Source organism: Pituophis catenifer, unplaced genomic scaffold (genome assembly GCF_029215685.1).
Source record: "Pituophis catenifer annectens isolate HBS135680 unplaced genomic scaffold, rPitCat1.0.hap2 SCAF_14, whole genome shotgun sequence".
NCBI lineage: Eukaryota > Metazoa > Chordata > Lepidosauria > Squamata > Colubridae > Pituophis > Pituophis catenifer.
The window spans coordinates 7,920,115-7,941,350 of NW_027256894.1; the positions used below are offsets into that span (position 1 = coordinate 7,920,115).

General features: G+C 42.7%; 1 protein-coding gene across 3 annotated transcripts in view; it reads right to left on the reverse strand.

Annotated features, from left to right (window-relative positions):
* The window catches only part of PDCD7 (programmed cell death 7), a 35,432-nt gene extending 14,832 nt beyond the window's left edge, over positions 1-20,600 (reverse strand). The window contains exons 1-6 of one of the 3 annotated variants that reach the window (XM_070953641.1): positions 19,810-20,600; positions 16,024-16,162; positions 14,535-14,771; positions 14,116-14,203; positions 12,917-13,030; positions 10,633-10,787 (exon numbers count right to left, since the gene is read on the reverse strand). In XM_070953641.1, coding sequence (XP_070809742.1) covers positions 10,778-10,787; positions 12,917-13,030; positions 14,116-14,203; positions 14,535-14,771; positions 16,024-16,162; positions 19,810-20,574 — 1,353 coding nt within the window. In that variant the 5' untranslated portion in view covers positions 20,575-20,600 and the 3' untranslated portion in view covers positions 10,633-10,777. Of the gene's footprint in view, positions 1-3,627; positions 4,417-8,706; positions 8,861-10,600; positions 10,788-12,843; positions 13,031-14,115; positions 14,204-14,534; positions 14,772-16,023; positions 16,163-19,809 lie in introns of those variants that run through there. The other 2 variants (XR_011601043.1, XM_070953640.1) reach the window with 2 other exon arrangements.
* Positions 20,601-21,236: the final 636 nt, after the last annotated feature.

The window sequence follows — 21,236 nt, forward strand, 5'->3', positions numbered from 1 at the left end:
AGTCATCCAAATGCAAGGCCTCTTTGAAGCTTTGGAACTGATCTTGTTTATGGAGTTTTGGAAATCGAGAAGGATAAAGGCTCAGGGATAAAGATGACTCATCAGCAGTATCAACTCCTCATTAACGGCTTAAAAAACAGGAAGGAAAAGACCAAGAAACGATATTCCTTCCCTGGGGAAGATTCTTCTTGAATGACATTAATAGGGACTAGATCAGTGGTGGGTTTCAAAATTCCGGTTCTGTGAACGTGGTTTGGTAGGAATGGCATGGCATGGTGGGTATGGCAGGGGAAGGATACTGTATGGGTTCAATTGTGGTCATAAATTGAGGACTATCTGTACAAATGTTGCTTGAGAATGGTCTCTTGCTTTCCAGCATACAAAGTTCCTGATTTGTTTTGCTTTGTTTCGTTTTATTATTTCTTAAAATAAATGAAAAGAAATTAAAGTCAGATCCCAAGTGAGCACCACCTGGCCTTGGGTGGCCTATATATGACTTCAATATATAATTCAGACTGCTTCATTTTATATGCTTCATTATCATATATGCATATTGTGGGTTGATTATCACACAATAGGAAAAGACAAAAATTTGTAATGTATCCTATCTAGTCCAGAGGTGGGTTTCAGCAGGTTTTGACCAGTTCCGGAGAATCGGTAGTGGAAATTTTGAGTAGTTCGGAGAACCAATAGTAAAAATTCTGACTGGCCCCACCCCCATCTATTCTCTGCCTCCTGAGTCCCAGCTGATCGGGAGGAAATGGGGATTTTGCAGTAACCATCCCGTGGATTGGAGAGGGAATGGAGATTTTACAGTATCCTTCCCCTGGAGTGGGGTGGGAATGGAGATTTTACAGTATCCTTCCCATGCTACACCTCTCAAGCCACACTCACCAAGCCAAGCCATGCCCACCAAGCCACACCCACAGAACCGGTAGTAAAAATTTTTGAAACCTACCACTGACGGGTTCATTTTTATTAAATGGGTATTTTGTGATCAGTCAAACCCAACGGTCATTTTGTGAGATTGAAATGCTCTAGTTGCCCACTGGTCCACAAAGGTTGCCCATCTCTGCCTTTAAGCTACATCCAAGTCAGTTAACACTGAACCCTTTTTAGTACAATACAATACAGATACCATATTCAAGCTAGGCAATAAACTATAGATCTTCAGACACTTAATCCTTACTCAGCTCTTGGCTAGACTTTTCAGAAAGCTCCCATACATCACTTTAAAAAATATATATATATATATATCGCAGAGAAGAATGAAGCCATAACCCAGTGGATGATGGCCCATATCAGTGTACAGAGAGCAGAATTTTCCTATGTCTCCCCTGCAGCTTTTAAGTTTCTTCCTCCTGCGCTGCCAAGTTCATGGACATTTGGTGTCTCCCTTGGGCAGCTGAGATGTTTAAACAATGATCCTCTCTAGCCTGGGAATCACTGGTTTTCACATTGGCACTTTCAGCTTTAAGCAGGTCCATTTTTAGTACAAACATACCAGTGGTGGGTTTCAAAATTTTTTACTACTGGTTCTGTGGGCGTGGCATGGCTTGGTGGATGTGGCAGGGAAAGGATACTGTAAAACTCCATTCCCACCCCACTCCAGGGGAAGGTTACTGCAAAATCCCCATTTCCTCCCGATCAGCTAGGATTCGGGAGGCAGAGAATAGATGGGGGCGGGGCCAGTCAGAGGTGGTATTTACCGGTTCTCCAAACTACTCAAAATTTCTGCTACCAGTTCTCCAGAACTGGTCAGAACCTGCTGAAACCCACCTCTGGTTCACGTAAAATACAGCTACCCTGTTTCCCCCAAAATAAGACATCCCTAATAATAAGCCCAATCAGGCTTTTGAGTGCATGGCAATAAGGCCAAGTGCTTATTTCAGGGTTCAAAAAAATATAAGGCAGGGTCTTTTTTTAGAGAAACACGGTAGTTGTGATTCAGTGATCTGTATCTACCTTACCTCCTTTGCCAATCACCTGAGTGATTTGCAAACTGGAATGTATATAAGGTTAAAAAATGTGGAGTTTTGTAGAAAGGGGCCAGGGTCCATGAAGTTTTACCCCAAAATTGCAAATAGCGATGGGATCTAATAGTCCATCTCTGAATGGTGTCTTCTTTCTCATTTGACTTTGACAAAGCAAGGAGTAAGACTCACCTTTTTTTTTTATTTTTATATTATTTGCTTTTTTTGCCCCTCTGAAGCAGATGTTTTGATTCTAGTTAACCATGTCTTTGCACAACAGGAGCGATGCTGAATCAGGCTGATTTAGCCACAGTCTCAACCTAGTATCTGAATTATGAGCTGGCTCATTCATGCACACGGCGTTTATGAACACTGGATCTAATCCAGAATGCAATATACATTTCTCTCACATCGTCTTTAAAGCATTATTTTGAAACGTTCATGCATTTGGGTTTGGCTAGTCTAGAGAAAAGAAGAATTAGGGGCAACATGATAGCAGTATTCCAATATTTGAGAGGTTGCCAAAAAGACGGGCGGGGGGGGGGGGGAATCAACTTATTCTCCAAAACATCTGAGGGCAGGACAAGAAGCAATGGTCGGAAACTAATCAAGGAGAGAAGCAACCTGGAATTAAGGAGAAACTTCCTAACAGTGAGGACAATTAACCAGTGGAGCAGCTTGCCTTCAGAAATCATGGGAGCTCCATCACTGAAGGTTTTTAAAAAGAGACTGGACAGTTGCTTGTCTGAAATGGTATAGGTCTGTGATGGCGAACCTATGGCACGGATGCCACAGGTGGCACGTGGAGCCCTCTCTGCTGACACGCGAGCCATCGACCAGCTCAGCTCCACCGCCCATGTGTGCAAGTCTCCCGGTGGCCAGCTGATTTTCGGGTCTCTGTCGTGGGGGCTTGACACATGTGTGGGGGGGGCACTTGTGCATGCGCGGGGGGTGGGGGAGCATGGGGGGAAGCGGAGCAGTTTTTGGTCCCAGGAGACTTCAGAGAGGCCTGCCAGGCCCCCAATCTATTGCTGCCTCCTGAGTCCCAGCTGATGGCTAGAGGGAAAAAAACTGTTTAAACTCTTGCCCTGGGGCTTCAAAGGGCCGCCCTACAGCTGATCAGTGTTAAAAGAAAACAAATGAGTAGACCGGTGTCTGCAAAAATACATGAGTAGATCAGTGCCGGCAAAAATAAATGGGTAGACCGGTACAGCTCTGCAAGCAGTTAAAAGCCTGGTAGACCAGTACCTCTGCTAAATCCTAAAGAATTGTCACATGACCATCAAGCCACACCCACAAAATAAGCCACACCCACAGAACCGGTAGTAAAAAAATTTAGAACCCACCCCTGGGTCACGCATGTATGCGCGAGGGGGAGTGGGGAGGTGGTGCATGCATGCACGTGGGGCAGGGCACTCGGGGGGAATTGCATTATGGGTGTGGGCAGATGCGCGTGACCCCCATGCTCCCCCCACTTTTGGCACGCGACAGCAAAAAGTTTAGCCATCCCTGGTACAGGTTCTCCTGTTTGAGCAGGGGGTTGCACTAGAAGACCTTCCAGGTTCTGATGTTTGGCTCCCAGATCCTGTGATTGTATAACACCATGACTCAGGAAGAAGCGGGGGAAGAAAAGAAAAGAAAGATTGTTACTTACTGCCACGGTAGGTTTATGGTGTTGGATGGGACGGACAAGCCCTGCGGAATGAAGCCGACTTGGCTTACCACAGGAAGTAGGTGGTGGGGATGGGATTAAAGTTTGTGCTAAGCGAGGAGGGGAACCGGCTCCGAATCGGAACTTCCTGCTGCTTCTGGAGTGCTGGTGGAGAGAGAAAGCGTTCGAAACCAAGGCAGAGTCCGTGGACGTTCGGTTTAAGGGATGCATGATGGCCAACAGCTTCTTCTTGGCACCTTCCAACTCGTTCTTCACATTGTTTAAAAAATGTGTGGATTGCCTCTGCTTGCCCAAAAGGGACCTCGAGCAGCTGCTTTCCGACGCGGCAGTTAGATGCCCTGGGGAAGTCTTTGGCCTGTTTTGGGGAAGATCAAAAAGCTGAGGTAGAACGCCGGGCATTGGCGCTAAAGGCTCTTCACTGTCAGGTTCTTCAGAGGTGGCTGAGGAAGACTCCTTGCCGTCTGAACCTTCCTGTTCCTCAGGACCCTGGTCTAAATCCTCGCTTTTCATCGTCTTCTCTCTGCTGCCAGGGAAGTGGCGCCTCTCAAACCTGGTGCCCAGATTCAGACAGCTTCGGACACGTGTTCTTTCGTTGGTTTTGCAATTGGTTGCCTTGTGGCTTCCAGCCACGTTTTCTTTAGTGTCCACCAACAGAAGCCAACAAGGAGGGGCCGTGGGGTACGTATTGGCGGTCACGTTAAACCAGGGAATCTCTTGCCGTGAGGCCGAGTCGATCCAGTAAAGGACCTTTTTCTCGAGTGAAAAATCATGCTGTTGAAAGGCAAGAAGATGAAATGTTAGCATCTTCCCAGCCAAGCTAAGCACGTAGAGAAGATGAGACAGAATATATGATGTCATTCCGATATCCAATGTCACAACGTCTGGAGCTTCTCTTTCCTTGAGCCAAATCCTAAACTATCCTATGTCCATCAAACCCATTGGGGTCATTTTGAAAATATGACTTTGATAATAAAAGGAAAAAGAAAACACCTTAAAGGAACCATTTTGGCTGAGTCCAAAATGTACCTTAAATTCTACTATCAACCGGTTCAGTGATTGCGCGCTTCGCGTGCAAGTCTGACACGCACCGCACACACATGTACAGTTTGAAGAAATCTTCACTTCTGCATTTCTTCGGAGGAAAAACAAAGCTGAGGCGCAGCAATCTGCTCTGCCGTGTGAATCAGCTGAGAAGATAAAGGTAGGAAAACAGCGTGGGTGGGCAGGCCCATCTCAGGGGTGAAATTCTTCCAGTTCGGACTGGATCGCCTGATCTGGTAGCGATGGTGGCGGGTGGTTCGGAGAACCGGTAGCAAAAATCCCTGCCCTCCCCGCCCATGCCCAGCTGAGCCACGCGATCATCAGAGGCTTTTTAAAAAAATTTAACAGCATTTTTTCTACAACCTCTTCAGCCGAAAAAATGCTTTTAAAAGTAAAAAAAAAAAAAAAAGCCTTTGATGATCGTGCAGCTCAGCTAGGATCGTCAGAGGCTTTTAAAAGCATTTTTTCTGCAACCTCTTCGGCCAAAGAGGCTGTAGAAAAAATGCTTTTAAAAGGCTCTGACGATCCCAGCTGAGTTGCCTGATCGTCAGAGGCTTTTAAAAGCATTTTTTAACAATATCTTCAGCCGAAGAGGTTGTAGAAAAAATGGATTTAAAGGTTTTTTTTTTTAAAAAAAAGTTGGCCATGCCCACTCACATTAATCCCCCCCCCCAAGCCACACACACAAAACCGGTAGTAACAAATTTTACATTTCACCACTGGCCCATCTGATCATCGGGGGGAACCCGTTCGCTCCCAGCTGATCGTCGGAGCTACCGGTTCGCCAGAACTGGTCCGAACCGGTAGTATCCCACCCCTGCTTACAAATACAGGTAATCCTCGATGTACGACCATAATTGAGCCCAAAATTTATGTTTCTTAGTGAGACATTTGTTAAGTGAATTTTGCCCCCAATCTTTCTTGCCACAGTTGTTAAGTGAATCACTGCAGTTGATTAGTAACACGGTTGTTAAATGACTCTGGCTTCCCCATGGATTTTGCTTGCCAGAAGGTCACAAAAAAGGATCACATGATCCTGGGCTACTGCAGCTGTCATAAATATCAGAGTCGGTTGCCAAGCATCTGAAGTTTGATCATGTGGCCATGGGGATCTTGCAAGGGTCGCTCGTGCGAAAAACGGTCATAAGTTACACACTGTTGTAAATCTGAATTTACAGTAAATGAATTGTTGTAAGTCGAGCCTTTAGATGATGATGGTTCTAATTCATCCAATATCTTAAATTCTTTTGGCAGATTAGAATGTTACTGAAAATATTAAAACTTTCTAAAAACATTAAAAATAAAAAAACAGTAAAATAATGCAATTAATCAATAGTGGAGCAAACAAAAACTAATAATTCACTACTTCAGTGTAGAGGAGATATCTAAAATCAATCTGAAAATGATTCTTTCTGTATGTATATGTCTTAAGTAGGTAGGAATCAAATGAATTAAATGAATGTTGAACTGTAGGGTATGTCCCACCTAAGACAAACTTAAAGCAAATGATTATAAACAAATCATAACCTAATTTAAGGTGGACTAAATTAAATTCTGTTAACGGAAAACCAATACTGTAGATATGAAAAACCAAAACACTAACACAGGATCAAATCATCATACTGACACTGCATTTTTATGATAATAAATAAATCTGCTTCATTTAGAAACCTGTCAGTTTTCCCCCCATCGTTGCCAAGCTCCCAGAATTTGAATATTAATGCAGCTACGTAATTTTCCCCCCTTCCAACTTTACTCAACCTTCTTTCAAAAAAGAAGGTGGCTTTTTCTTCAGGAAAGTTTTGTACGGTAAATTAAGATTAATAAGGGTTCCAGCTGTTATCACTGAACTTTAACCACTGTAGTTTCTTCTTTGTACTGTTTAGTCAAATTTTGCTCATCTGACTGCAGTTTATTATAGAGAAGCAAATCCCAAATGTTTCAATTCTGCCTTCAAATAAAGTCCCACTCGATACTTTCAACGTCGATTTTTAACTTGAACTGATGATTAATTTCTTTGGGTTGGGGCTTTGAAGATAAATAAATATTTTCCAGCTGCAAATTCACCTGCGTAGTTCAACACACAAAATAGATTGGGCCACCCAAAACGCCAGTTCTTTCCCTAGTTTGGGCATCTATAGATTTGAGTGTTTTAAATAGGAAGCCTGAGAAACATAAGCAAATGCACACACAAAGTGACAATAAGGAGAGGCGTTCTGAAAATGTACGCTGCCGTATAGCAGCAAAAAAGGCTGTTTAGATGATTTCTGAAGAAGTCCAAAAATGCAATGATGCTCTCTGCTGGTGGGAATGCCCTGAAGACACAACACCAGTGGTGAAATGTAAAATTTGTTACTACCGGTTCTGTGGGCATGGTTTGGTGGGGGGTAATGTGACTGGGTGGGCGTTGCCAACTTTTTTTTTTTTAACGTTTAAAAGCATTTTTTCTACAACCTCTTTGGCCCAAGAGATTGTAGAAAAAAATGCTTTTAAAAGGCTCTGATGATCCCAGCTGAGCTGCGCGATCATCAGATACTTTTTTTAAAAAAACTTTTAAAAGCATTTTTTCTACAACTTCTTCGGCCGAGGTTTTAGAAAAAATGCTTTTAAAAGTAAAAAAAAAAGAAAAGCCTCTGATGATCACGCGGCTCAGCTGGGCATGGGGGTGGGCAGGGATTTTGCTACCGGTTCTCTGAATCACCCGCCGCCATTGCTACCGGATCAGGCGATCCGGTCCGAACCAGGAGCATTTCACCCCTGCACAACACAATAGGAGAAAGAAAAATATTGAAATGTCCAAGCCCGAAATTCTAAGTTACTGAAGATTGCCTCTATATAGGAGCCATAGTGGCGCAGTGGTTAGGATGCAGTAATGCAGGCTAACTCTGCCGACAGCCAGCAGTTCGATTCTGACCGGTTCAAGGTTGACTCAGCCTTCCATCCTTCCAAAGTTGGTAAAATGAGGACCCAAATTCTTGGAGGCTAGATGCTGACTCTGTAAACCACTTAGAGAGGGCTGTAAAACACTAGGAAGTGATATATAAGTCTACGTGCTAAGTGCTATTGCTAAAGGTAGCCCTCAATTTACAACAATCATTTAGTGACTGTTCAAACTAACAGCTGCACTGAAAAAAGTGACTTATGATTACTTTCACACTTACAATCCATGGTTTTGTGATCAAAATTTGGAGGCTTGGCAACTGGCTCATATTTATGATAGTTGCGGTGTCCTGGGGTCAGTGATCCCCTTTTGCAACCTTCTGACAAGCAAAGTCAATGGGGAAGCCAGCTTCACTTAACAACCATGTTATTAAGCTAACAACTGTGGTGATTCACTTAACAACTGCGGCAAGAAATGTCGTAAAATGGGGCAAAAGTCACTGAACAACTGTCTTCCTTAGCAACAGGAATTTTGGGCTCAATTATGGTCATAAGTCGAGGTTTACTTGTACTGTGTCAGAAATCTTTTGAGAATAACTGTAAGCTAGGATGGGTGGATGGATGACGAGAGAGACAAATAGATATAAAGGCATTTTATTTTGAAACTGCTATGGGGATTGTTATGGAAATACACTTCAAAAAGGCTCAGGAGACAGTTAATCCTTTGCAGATGGACTTGCATGTACAATAGAGAAAAAACAAGAAAAACGTACTGCGTTGATAGTGATCTAGCAATTGCATTTTTAGGATTAGCTGAAATACAATATTTCTGCTAAGTGAATAATATATTTTTGCACAGATTCGTGTCCAATTCCCCCTCTGGTAATTCAGTTCTCTTTTCTTGATTTTAAGGCAAGCCAACACCAACTAGCTTTTTCAACCCCACAAACTGTGATTCAAGCTTGTTCTGCAAATTACAGCGAGAATCCAGACACCCACTGAGATTTCCACTTCTAGTTAGTATAGGAAAAAAATATTTGTTTGTAATAATGGCGAATATTTGTTGCTCGGGTGTAGGAAGAGGGTGAATGGCCCATCAGTGTAGTAATTGAAAGGTATTACAGCAATTAATCTGTTTACCATTGTGCATGTTAAGACCTCTGCACACTCGGGCAGCTCAATCTCCGGCTGGTCGGCTAAGTTGGCATCTCCCACAGGATCGTCCACAAAGCTTACGGTCACTCTGAACGGTACATCTTCCAAGTAGCTCATTACGTCCCCGACTTATGTTATTCTAATAAAAAAGAAACCAAAAGGTGTTCTCAGGACTTTTTAAGACCCTGTTTAATTGCTACGGGGTATTTCGAAGGACTTACTGCCAGATGCCTAATGCAGAGATTAAATCACTTAGTGCTAACGTAAAAGCCAGGGGCACCGTAGCCAGCTACCATGTGCTGCACGTATATTTTTGTTAACTCGTTCCGTATGTGGCACTGTTGCATTCCCAGAACATTAGCCATGTGTTGCTCTAACACAAAAGGCTTATTAAGCCCGAGTGTCATGGGAAGGTGAGGGACTGAACAAACTAAGCAGGAAGTGATGAATCACGTTCTTATTTTGCCCTGTCTTAGAGTCAGCTAAGGGAGGACAGCCACCATCAATCTGCTTGCTTTCGCCAGGAGTTTAATTGTAAATTTCAATAAAGACGCAAAATTAAAAAAATACATATTTTATGGTATCGGGGTCTGCTTCCCATCAGAAATATGGAACTGAAAGTACAAGCACAACTGTATTCCAGATCATCTATTACTTAACGTTTCTGCCTTCTCGATTTGGTTTGTGTAAAAGTTGGAAAAGGAAGTTGTGTACAAGCTCCTTCCCATCTGCAAGTTATCTGTATTTGTTAACAAGCCAAGATTAGACATTCTCAAATTCTAGGCTCCTGGCATACCATTTCAGAGTAGAGACACTAATGTGCCACACTCTGCAGTCATTTCTGCAACACAAAGAGAAACTAAGACAAGGAAACCTGTTCTTAAATCCAGAGAACTCCATATATTGATCTAATTCAGATGCACATGGTGCGCAAGATCTGTCTTGAGTTAATCGACAGTCATCTTAAGGAACCTTTTAGGCATTAAAATCAGTTAAGATAATTAATGACTTCAGGTGGAAGTTACAGAAGATTCAAGGCAATGAAACCAAACTGTCAATTTCCAGAAATCTGTTTCCAGGTATCTATTAAATATTGTAATTGTTTTACAACTCACAACTTTCCTTTGTAAAACATTTAACAACTAGTATTTTCAGCTCTGATCTGTAAAGCAACATGGAACAGAATTCATCATATTTCCTCCCAATTCAGCACTACAGTTCCCATAACACCTAACAAGAGCGATGCGGAAGCCATCAAGTTAAGAAAAAGCTGCCCCAAAGTAATTTTAACAGCTGAATATGGGTAATGTAAAAGTGCCAATTAAAATGATGACGGCCCTTTTGTTCTGCCAGTTTGAATTAAGGATATAAGATAAAAATCTGAATTAGCAACTCCTAGATGGAAAAAGATAATAGAGTTCATGAACTGTCTAGTACCAGTACTGTCTAGAAAGTTTATGATCCCAGAATTGATCACAACTGGAATATTAGGCATGAGATATTTATCTCTGGTTGCAATTTAAAATGCCAACTTTAAGTGTTATCACAGCTAGTTATTTTTAATTAAAAAAATATTAATATTTTTTAAAAAAACAAGGAACATACAAGCAAAAAAAATTAGAAAGAAATCTATTAAATGGAGAAAGGAATTACTAAGGATCCTAGTGCTCAGTACATGAACTATTGATAAAAAAAGAAGTACATTAAATTCTTTTGTAAGGACTGGAATCCCTGAGCTAAAAAAAATATTCTTTAAAGAAATGTTAGATTTATATCTCTGTCTGTAAACAAGAAACCCACCTATGAACCTCTTAACTATTTCTTCAGCTTAACACTCAACTCTCCAGGTTACATACATTTATTTCTTAGGTAAACTCACCTTAGCAAGGAATTAGAAAGGCACTTGCCAGTGGAAGACGTCTTGCTGGCAGTCACCTCTGCTGTTGCAGAGGGAGCCCTGGCCAAGCCTAATGATTAGAGCTGGTTGAATAAGCGTTTGTCGTCAGGTTTTCCAATGGGGTAAGCAGCCTAATCAGCTCTAAAATCCATATATAGGTCACTGTGCCCTGTGAAAACATATAATCACGACTGTCTCAGCTGAAAACGTCTGGAAGCGAGAAGATGCTTTTGGTGGGTGGTCTGTATTTTCAATGATATTATGAAGAAAAATGTGCAACAATTTTGTTTCCCACAGTGGCCACTGCTGCATCTTGGGCTTTTTGCTTAAGGAGGTTCTGTGCCACAAAGGAAGCAAAATAAATGCCAGATACAAGCGTTGAAATGCTAATAATTTATTAAGTAGAAACAAAAGGCAACATACTTTTATTACACAGGGCTATAAGTCACTCCGACAATTTACAGTTTCCCATTACAGCATCCTCAAGACTTTGTCGCAAACTTTACAAGACAATAAAGCAAGCTTTGCAGATGATTTGACAATTATCTTCCAACAAACGTTTAACAAGTCTATTTATTGCACACATGTATGTACCAGACAAAAGCTATGGTTTGTACTAGCAATTTGGGTACAACTTGCTCTTTTATGCCATTAACAGTTGTGCCTGGGGTTTCAATTTTTCTGAGATCTGAGAAAAAGATGACTTAACAGGGTTTGTGGGAGTAACTATGCAAATAAAATGTGTTAAAATAATAGTAACTTTTTCTTAAAGAAATGCAGGAAAAAGTATGAGATTAGAGAACATTCAGTCTTTCCAGTGTAAATAGTGGTATTAAATACTTAGAACTTTTGTTTCAGAAGTAAACAGATCTGAAGGAGCAAGTGAATGTAAAATAACTGAGTATCAAAACGGTATTCGCTGAGCAGTGGAGAAATGTAGCAAGGTTTGGTATGAATACATTTCTTTTGGTCAACAATAGTAATTTCTAGTTTTTTGCAATTTATGAATCACAGAATTCATGCAGAATGAGTACTGTTCTCAAGAACTTTTTATAGGAAATCTGTACGAGCACACAGAGTTCCTGAGCAGCTGGTAATTCACAGGTAACAAAATCTCTATCTTCCTCTTTACATTCTTTCCCTTCAAGGAATGAATTTTGTTTCTGCAGAGTTTGTCATTTATTTAAACTGGAAATGTGCTCTTCAGCTAGGGTTGTAAGCTACGCTGGCAAGAGGTCATTTATTAAAACACAGAAAGGGGAGGAGAGCACGTAAATTCAAGACTCCTTTCTTGAACACCAAACCACGCTTTGATGTTATAATGAAAATATGAAGAGGCAAAACCCCGTTAGCTTATATCCCTATTCTATTATCCTAGTTTAAGAGAAAAACAAAATAAAACAAATGCTTCTCTAAGTGTGTGAATCACATATGTGTGTATAAATGAAAGGCACTTTTTATGGCAACATGGAAAAAAGCTAGTTAATTCACTCCATACAACTCCAATTTAGCGCCATAGTTTTTAAAAGCAGTACTGTAACTCAAACTTCAAAGGAAATGACTATCAGCCACATCTGTCAATTCACTTAACTCCTGCCATGTAAGGCCAAGATAACTACAGAGGTGTTTTGGAAAATAGCTTGAATTTAAACATCTGGATACTGTTCCAAAGAAATTATCTTTGATGTTGCCTTGGGCAATAACTTCTGGCTTCCCAGAGTTTACTTTACATTAAGAACACATAGAATAATGTTTAGCTGATGCATTGATTGCATGGTCTCTGAACTATATAAGCTCCATAGATAAGCTGAGTTTTATATCTGGCCTCTATTAGCCAATGTCACCCGGCAGATCCATGGCGTACTTATTTTTCTATCGCTGGGATTACACTTTTGATTTTGTAGGACTTACATCCCATTTAAGGTAAACTCAGATAAATTTCCAAGGAAAGTTGTTTTAAAGTATGGATCTATCCCACAAACTCCAATACATGCACAGCAGTGATTCATTGACACTTCTTTCATGATCAAAATCCTTTGATATTTAAGTATAACCAGATGCTAGAGAGGACTTACAAGCACTACAATAAGTATCAATGCTATACTTTTAACAGCATCTTTAAGGACAACGCTTGTCTTCTCAATCAATATTTTCTGACATCCTTTAGCCACCTATAACGTATTTTAAACTCAAAGAACTCTTCTAATGTGAGTTGTCAATCACACATTATTATGGCAGCCTTTCCAAACTGGCAAATCACGCCATGTCTTGTCTTCAATGGTGCTTCAAAGTCATCACCTGACAGCAGTGGCCCAGGTATCACTGGAGGGAGGACTTGGAAGGACCCATCCTGGTGGAATGAAATCTCCTTCTGGGTGACCTGCAGGCACCAAGTATTGATCCCATTCATGCCTTTAAGGGAAAAAGTTAGACAACACACTGAGCACTGTATCTATTCCTTGTCTGAATTATTTCACCCAAAGCATGTACTCAGACAACTGCAGCTGAATATGGAGTTGACTAATAGGTACAAAATATTGTAGGGACATGGTTACAGACAATTTGAATGAATGGTGGCTACTCAAGGGACCATTAAAAAAGCTGTTCTATTTATGTCCCATCTTTCTTTCAAGAGCATCCAATGGTACAGATTAGATCCACTCCAATTTTATCCTCACAATTACCTTGTGAGGTAGATTAATTTAAGAGATAGGATGCATTAACACAATAGGTTTACTGAATTAACTTATTTTGTGGATTTGCACAATAAATTAAATGGCTGGCTTTGTATAACAAGTCTTAAAGTACTAGTCAAACTTAGCATGTTGTGCAAATGCAGCCCTTAGGTTTATAAATGATTCAGTTCAGTATAGGGTATAAAAGCAACACTGTTTTTTGAGTGACCTGCTGAGTCTCAGTGGTGGGCTGAATCAAAATCTCAAGTTTATAGTCTGTGATGGATACCAATACTGGTTCTACTATGGCCAGAGGGGCTGAATGATGCTGGAGACAGGTTTTACATCTTTCATTAGAACAATGCTTATCTATCACAAAAACAAATGATCTCTCCTAATATAAAAGGAAATAAAGAAAGCACACAAGGAAATTAGATGGGAAGGAAGACACATAAAAATTGTCTTTTCCCTCCATTCCAGTTCCTGGGTCTAGTTAAAACCTCAACAGGTTTTATTAAACAGGACTATAAATCATTCTTTTACTGTTTCTCATTACAGCTTCCCCAACCGACAACTTTGTTGCAAAAGTTTATAGGACAATAAAACATGCTTTACACAACTACTGACAGTTATACAACCTGAGTTGTGCAGACTCAACAGTTGCAACTGAACATTAACATCTGTAACAAATGGATTAAAAAGGAATTCATGTGGCAGCCTGAATTCAAGACAGCCAAGACAGCTGAGAATTCCCAGGTTTTTATGCAAAACAACGTACACCAACACCTCAATTTGTTTTATTTACTAACGAATGACTCTTACCTGATCTGGAGGAGAGCTGGCAAGGAATATTCAGCTTGCAAATAGTATTGTGTGAATGGCTCCAAGATGTGGGTAAATGGAAATTCTTCTAAAAATATAAATAAGAAAATCTTTACAGTCACAGAAATAAAAGCCTCCCTTAATTGTAAGAATAGATCTCCTAGGTTGTTGTTTTTTTTAAGATGAAACTTTGTTTTAAATCCAATAAGTCAGTTCTTATGTTGACATAGAAGAACTACATAAATAAACATTTTGTGAAACAGTTACTTTTCATTTGTTTGCAACTGAAATAAAAATAAACACTTTTAATGTAACTATTCCCACCCCAAAGTCGCTACATAAATGAAGCAGAACATTCCTGGATTTCAAGGGTAAATCAGCTTCTCCCAAACAATGAGCATCAGCATTCTGAACGTTACCTGGATCCCCAAACAGTTTGGAGTCCATGTCACGCTTCTGCTGTAGGAGTTTTTCCCTTTCCTTCTTCAGCTTCTTCTCCATTTCTCGTTTCCTTTCTTCTTCCTGCTCTCCTTCCAGCATGACTCGGAGAGCTCGTTCTTCAGCTTCGTAGAGTTCTGTGCGTTTTTTAATTGATGCTTTTAAATTCTGAACTTCACTTTCAAAGGCTTCATCTGCAGCTGGCGGCGGACAAACACCTGCACCGAACACACACAAGTGTTTACTGCTGTTTTCTTTCTTTTTTTGTTTCAGAAGAATCCCACAGCTCATTTTGCCAGTGGTTCTCAACTTTCCAAAGCTAAAATCCCATCAAACGTTCGGTCGAAGAACCTAGGCCTCAGCATGAAAAAAAGAAAAACAAAACAAAACCCAATTCTTTCTAAGAAGGACATTTATATAGTTTATAAGAGCTGTGATGGCATAGTGGTTAGAATGCAGTATTGCAGGCTAATTCTCCTGACTGCCAGCAGTTCGATCCTGATCGGCTGAAGGTTGACTCAGCCTTCCGTCCTTCCTAGGTGGGTAAAATGAGGACTTGGATTGTTGATCGCAAGATGCTGACTCTGTAAACTGCTTAAAGCACGCTGTAAAAACACTGTGAAGCAGTAAATAAGTGCTATTGCTATTATGGGCCCTTTTTCTCATTTACAGTAGGTTTTAGTTCAATAACATATTTTCTCGCCTAGATTTCTGGGTTTGATTTAAATCAATGCCTTAGAAAAAAATTAATGTGATCTCTAGGATTTTTTTCCTACCTCTTCTGTTTCTCAATTATTTCCAGCAGAATAACTAAACAGGCTATCCTCGAATTGTGATTACTTGTTTAACAGTGGTTTGGAGTTACAATGGCAATGAAAAACTTAGTTCATAACCCATCCTCAAACTTGGAACTGTAACACCATCTCTGTGGTCATGTGCTTGCAATTTGAGCACTTGGCAATCAGATGACATTTACAATGGTTGAAGCATCCTGCAGCTACATGAATACAATGTGGAACCTACCTGACAAGCAAAGTCAATGTGGGAAACCAGATTCAATTACCAAGTGCAGTGATTCATTTAACAACTGCAGTAAAAAAAAAGGGGGTAACAAAATTAGGTCTGGTCACATGACGACTTTCTTACTGACTATACTGATTAGCAACCAAAATTCCTGTCCCAATTGTGGTTGTAAGTCAAGGACTATTGCATGTCTCTTACCCTCTATGCTCCAAGATTGGATTGGTTCACTATGCAAGTCTTCTAAGTTTATAATGAACATTAATATCTAAAGCAGATTTTAACAAGAAAATCAGAAAAAGCAGTGTGAGATCCACTGGCAGTAATGTTAGGATTTTCGCACAAAGTTTCCCAACCATACAGAGTACTGTACACCAAAAGGAGTAAACACAAAGTAAAACACACACACAGTCACAATTATGAATGATTAAAAAAAGTCCAGGAATTTACCTTTTCTTCCTGCTGCTTCTTTTCTTAGTTTCCTAAGCTTTTCTAAGCCACGCAGAATTTCTGCCATCCGCTTTGTGTCTGCTTGCTTTTTTCTCACTTCTGATAACACACTATCGGCGGCAGCTTTAAGTTCTTGTTCCTAAATTAAAAGAATATCAATTAGAAAACAGAATAGGAAGTCACACAACAACCTTGCAAACAGTAGGTAAAAGTGGGTTTGTTAGGCGCAAGGAGAGAGAGATCTTTGTTGAAAACTTTTTTTGCTCAGCAACACCATATGAAAGGCACCCCTTGGGCAGTTCAAGCTAATATGAGCAAAAAAATGAACAAATGACATTCTCTCTCTGAGACATACTGCCTTCATCCCCAAAGTAAAGCGCAATGGCACAGAAATAATCCTCCCCCCCCGTTGTTTAGTTTCTTTCTACTGTCAGTCATACTTATAACTTGCAAAATAAGTAAATACAGGGAGTCCTTGACTTACGACAATTGAGCCCAAAATTTCTGTTGCTAAGCAAGACAGTTGTTAAATGAGTTTTCCCTCATTTTACAACCTTTCTTGCCCGAATTCTTGAGTGAATCACTAGTTATTGTTAGTAGCAAGGTTGTTAACTTAATCTGGCTTCCCCATTGATTTTGCTTGGCAAAAGGTCGCAAAAGGCGATCATGTGACTTCAGGACACTGCGACCGTCATAAATACATGCCACTTGCCAAGCTTCTGAATTTTGATTGCATGGCCATGGGGATGCTGCAACTGTCCTAAGTATGTCCCAAAGGTGCTTTTTCAAGAGGCAACTGGACTTTCTTGTTTTTCTTTGAAGATGCTTCACTTCTCATCCAAGAAGCTTCTTTAGCCCTAGTCCTAAGTATGAAAAACAGTCATAAGTCACTCTTCTCAGTGCTGCTGTAACTTCGAATGGTCACTAAATGAATAAATCGAGGACTACCTGTAAAACTTTTTTTTTACTCCTATTGCCATGGCAAAACCATAGAGGTTTGTATTAGCAAGACTTCAATGTCATCTGCAGCTCTATAACTGTCTGGTTTGGCTCTGCAACCCAACAAGACAGACACAGACTTCAGAGAATAATTAGAACTGCAGAAAAAACAATTACTACCAACCTGCCTTCCATGGAGGACCTGTATACTGCACGAGTCAAAAAGAGGGCTGTGAAAATACCTACAGACCCCTCGCATCCTGGACATAAACTGTTTCAACTCCTCCCCTCAAAATGAAGCTATAGAGCACTCCACACCAGAACAACTAGACACAAGGACAGTTTTTTCCGAAACGCCATCACTCTGCTAAACAAATAATTCCCTCAACACTGTCAAACTAGTTACTAAATCTGCCTACTATAAATCTTCTCATCGTTCCCATTACCCATCTCCTCCCACTTATGACTATATGACTGTAACCTTGTTGCTGGTATCCTTAAGATTTATATTGACTGTTTCCCTATGACTATCATTAAGTGTTGTGCCCTCTGATTCTTGACAAATGTATCTTGTCTTTTTATGTACACTGAGAGCATATGCACCAAGACAAATTCCTTGTGTGTCCAATCACACTTGGCCAATAAAGAATTCTATTCTATTCTATTCTATTCTATTCTATTCTATTCTATTCTATTCTATTCTATTCTATTCTATTCTATTCTATTCTATTCTATTCTATTCATAAGCTTTATTGTAAAATTATAAATATTTCCTGTTGAGTGTATATGTGAGTGGGTGTGTGCATGTCTTGTTCCTCGCTGTCAGTGAAATCCATTACTCTATAAACTTGCATTGAGGAAGAATAAGAATAGGAATAGGAATAAGAATAGGAATAGGAATAGAATAAACTATTCTTTATTGGCCAAGTGTGACTGGGCACACAAGGAATTTGTCTCCGGTGCGTAAGCTCTCAAGTCTACCCACAAACAACAAAGTGGTTAAGTCACAGATCATAAATCCTAGTTACAATAATAAATCATAACATGCAAACAAGCGATAAATCATAAGATGCCAACAGGAGAAAGTGGTAGGATAGATGAGAAAGAGGAGAAGGATAATAGCAATAACAGCCCTACTACAGGGTTTTAATATCTTCAGATATAGGACAGTGGGAGCTAGGTGTTCAGCAAAGTGATGGCGGCAGAGTAGGCTGCCTCTACAGGTAGTCCTCGACTTATGACCACAACTGAGCCCAGAGCTTCTGCAGCTGAGAGAGGCATTTGTTAAGTGGGCTTTGCCCCATTTTACGACCTTCCTTCCTTTCCCACATTTAATAATAATAATAATAATAATAATAATTTTATTTCTATACCGCCCTTCTCCCGAAGGACTCAGGGCGGTGTACAGCCAGTTTAAAACACAAGACACAACAATAATTAAAAATTAAAATAATTAAATAGATTTGGCTGCTTTAAAAACTCTAAAATTTAAAATACCCCAATTTAAAATTATTATATTGACAGCCCTGCCTGGCGGAACAACAAGGTCTTCAAAGCGCAGCGGAACACCCGGAGGTCAGAGATCTTGCGCATTTCCGGGGGCAGTTCATTCCACAGGGCTGGGGCTCCCACAGAGAAGGCCCTCCCCCTGGGTGTCGCCAGCCGACATAACTTGGCTGATGGCACCCTGAGGAGACCCTCTCTGTGGGAACGGACTGGTCGGTGGGAGGCTATTGGTGGCAGAAGACGGTCTTGAAGGTACCCGGGTCCTGTGCCATGGAGCGCTTTAAAGGTGGTAACCAACACCTTGAATCGCACCCGGAAGACCACCGGAAGCCAGTGCAGCTCGCGCAGGAGGGGTGTCACGCGGGCACAGCGGGTTGCGCCCATAACCACCCGCGCGGCCGCATTCTGGACCAGTTGGAGCCTCCGAGTGCTCTTCAAGGGGAGCCCCATGTAGAGAGCATTACAATAGTCCAGCCGGGAGGTGACAAGGGCATGAGTGACCGTGCGCAAGGCATCCCGGTCCAGAAAGGGCTGCAACTGGCGGATCAGGCGAACCTGATAAAAGGCCCCCCTGGCCACGGCCGTCATATGCTCTTCTAAAGACAGCCGTGCGTCCAGGAGGACACCCAGATTGCGAGCCCTCTCTGTGGGGGGCAGGGATTCACCCCCAATAGTCAGCGATGGCACCTGCTGACTATTTGTTAAACGGATCACCGCAATTGTTAAATTAAGTAATACAACTGTTTATAAAGAGAATCTGGTTTCCCCATGGACGTTGCTTGTCAGAAGGTCGCAAAAAGGGGATCCAGTCACCCACCCATCCCCGAGGACGCCGCGACAGTCGTAAATGTGAGTCAGCTGTCAAGCGACTGAATGAATGTAAAATCGGGTGACCATGGGGGGGGGGAATGCTGCAAACGGTCGTAAAGTGTGACAAATTTATTTATTTATTTATTTATTAATTCAACTTATATACCGCCCTTCTCCCCGGGGGGACTCAGGGCGGTGGACAGCCAAACTTAAAACACATATAGTACAAAAGTTAAGAAAAAAACTAAAATAAATTAAATCATCGGCATTCCCAATTTAAAATCCCAGTGGCAAGTCGCAAGTCTCTTCATTCCCTGCCGTTTGAACGGTCACTAAGTGAGCCGCTGTAAGTCGAGGACTACCTGTATTTTCCCTGCATTTCCACCCAGGTTCCATCCATGCAGCAAAAAGGAGCAGAGCATGGGGATCCCTCTGCTTCCCAAAGCCCGGGCAGCCATTTCTCTTCTCCCAATGACCCGAGGGCGCCTTATTCGTTTTTTTTCTTTTCCCCCCGTGAATTCCCGGACCCACCAGGCGCCGGTCCTCCACCTCCTGGGCTCGCCGGGCCCTCCAGCGATCGATGAGGGCCTCGCGCTCGGCGCGCCGGGCTTCTTCCTCCTGCCGGGCGACGCGGGCTTCTTGCCTCCGCTGCCGCCGCCTCAGCCTCTTCTGACGGGCCCGATCCAGCCGGGCCCTCAGCAACTTCAGGGCGCCGGGCTCGCGTAGAGGCCTCACCACAGCGCGGAGCTCCTCCAAGCCGGCCTCGGCTTCGGCCGTCTCTCCCGGCGTCGCTTCATAGCCCCGCCGCCGCCAGGTCGCGCACAGCCCGGCCACGCGCGCCACCGCCTGCAGCGCCTCTGCCGCCGCCCGCGCCGCCTCGTCCGCCGTCAGTCCCCGCTCCCGAGGCGGAGCCGCGGAGACGGCGGTCGGTCGTCGTCGTCGCCTGACGAAGCGGCTGAGCCAGGCCTCGTCGCGGTCGCAGGCCTCGTCGCCCGGCGCGTCTGAGGCCTCAGGAGTAGGCCGCGGCGGGCCCTCCGGTCTCCATGGCAACGGCGGCCTCTCTGGCAGGGTCGGCGGCCACTGAGGCGGAGGAGGAGGAGGAGGCGCCGGCGGCGGCGGCAGGAAAGGCGGGAGGCCTCCGCCTGGGAACGGCGGGTAGAGGCCCCTCGGAAAAGGCTGAGGCGGCGGTCCCCGGAAAGGCCCCGGGGGAGGTAGCGCGGGCGGCGGGAAGCCGGCGGCCTGCGGCGGCCCCGCAAAGCGCGAGGCGAAGTGAGGAGGAGGCGGCGGTTGAGCCATCGTCGGAGTAGGCCGCGCCGTCTCCTCTCTACAAGGGCCTCGTCCTGCGCTGTGGGGAAGAGCGGCGCCCCCTGCAGGCTTGGAAGAGCATCGGCAGGGAGGAGCTTCTCTGCCCTGGGAGTGGCTCCTGGGGCGGCTGTTGCGCCAGAAACGGAGGAAGCTTCTCGGATGAAGAAGCGAAACCTCTTCAGTTTCAAAATTTCAAATCTTTTATTGTCGTGCACAACATGTGTACAATGAGATTGGTGGAGCTCCCTCAGTGCACACCCGCACACACCCCCCAACAGAATACAACTCACAGTGAAGACGGAAAATCCCTAAGCCAATAAATCATATTAACAAAACACCTGGTCCTATTGCACAAGTGTGAACATGTTACATGCAATTACTGTAAGTTCGAATCTCACCAGGCTCAAGGTTGACTCAGCCTTACATCCTTTCTAAGGTAGGTAAATTGAGGTCCCAGTTTGTGGGGGCAATAAGCTGACTTTGTATAAATATACAAAAGTATGAAGGCTATTGCTTAACGCATTGTAAGCCGCCCTGAGTCTCCGGAGAAGGGCGGCATATAAATCAAATTAAAAAAAATAAATAAAGCGAGCCCAGCTTTTGATAAGAGCTGAACCCTGCACAAGCCTTCCCAAGTTGCAGTCTTCGGAGAG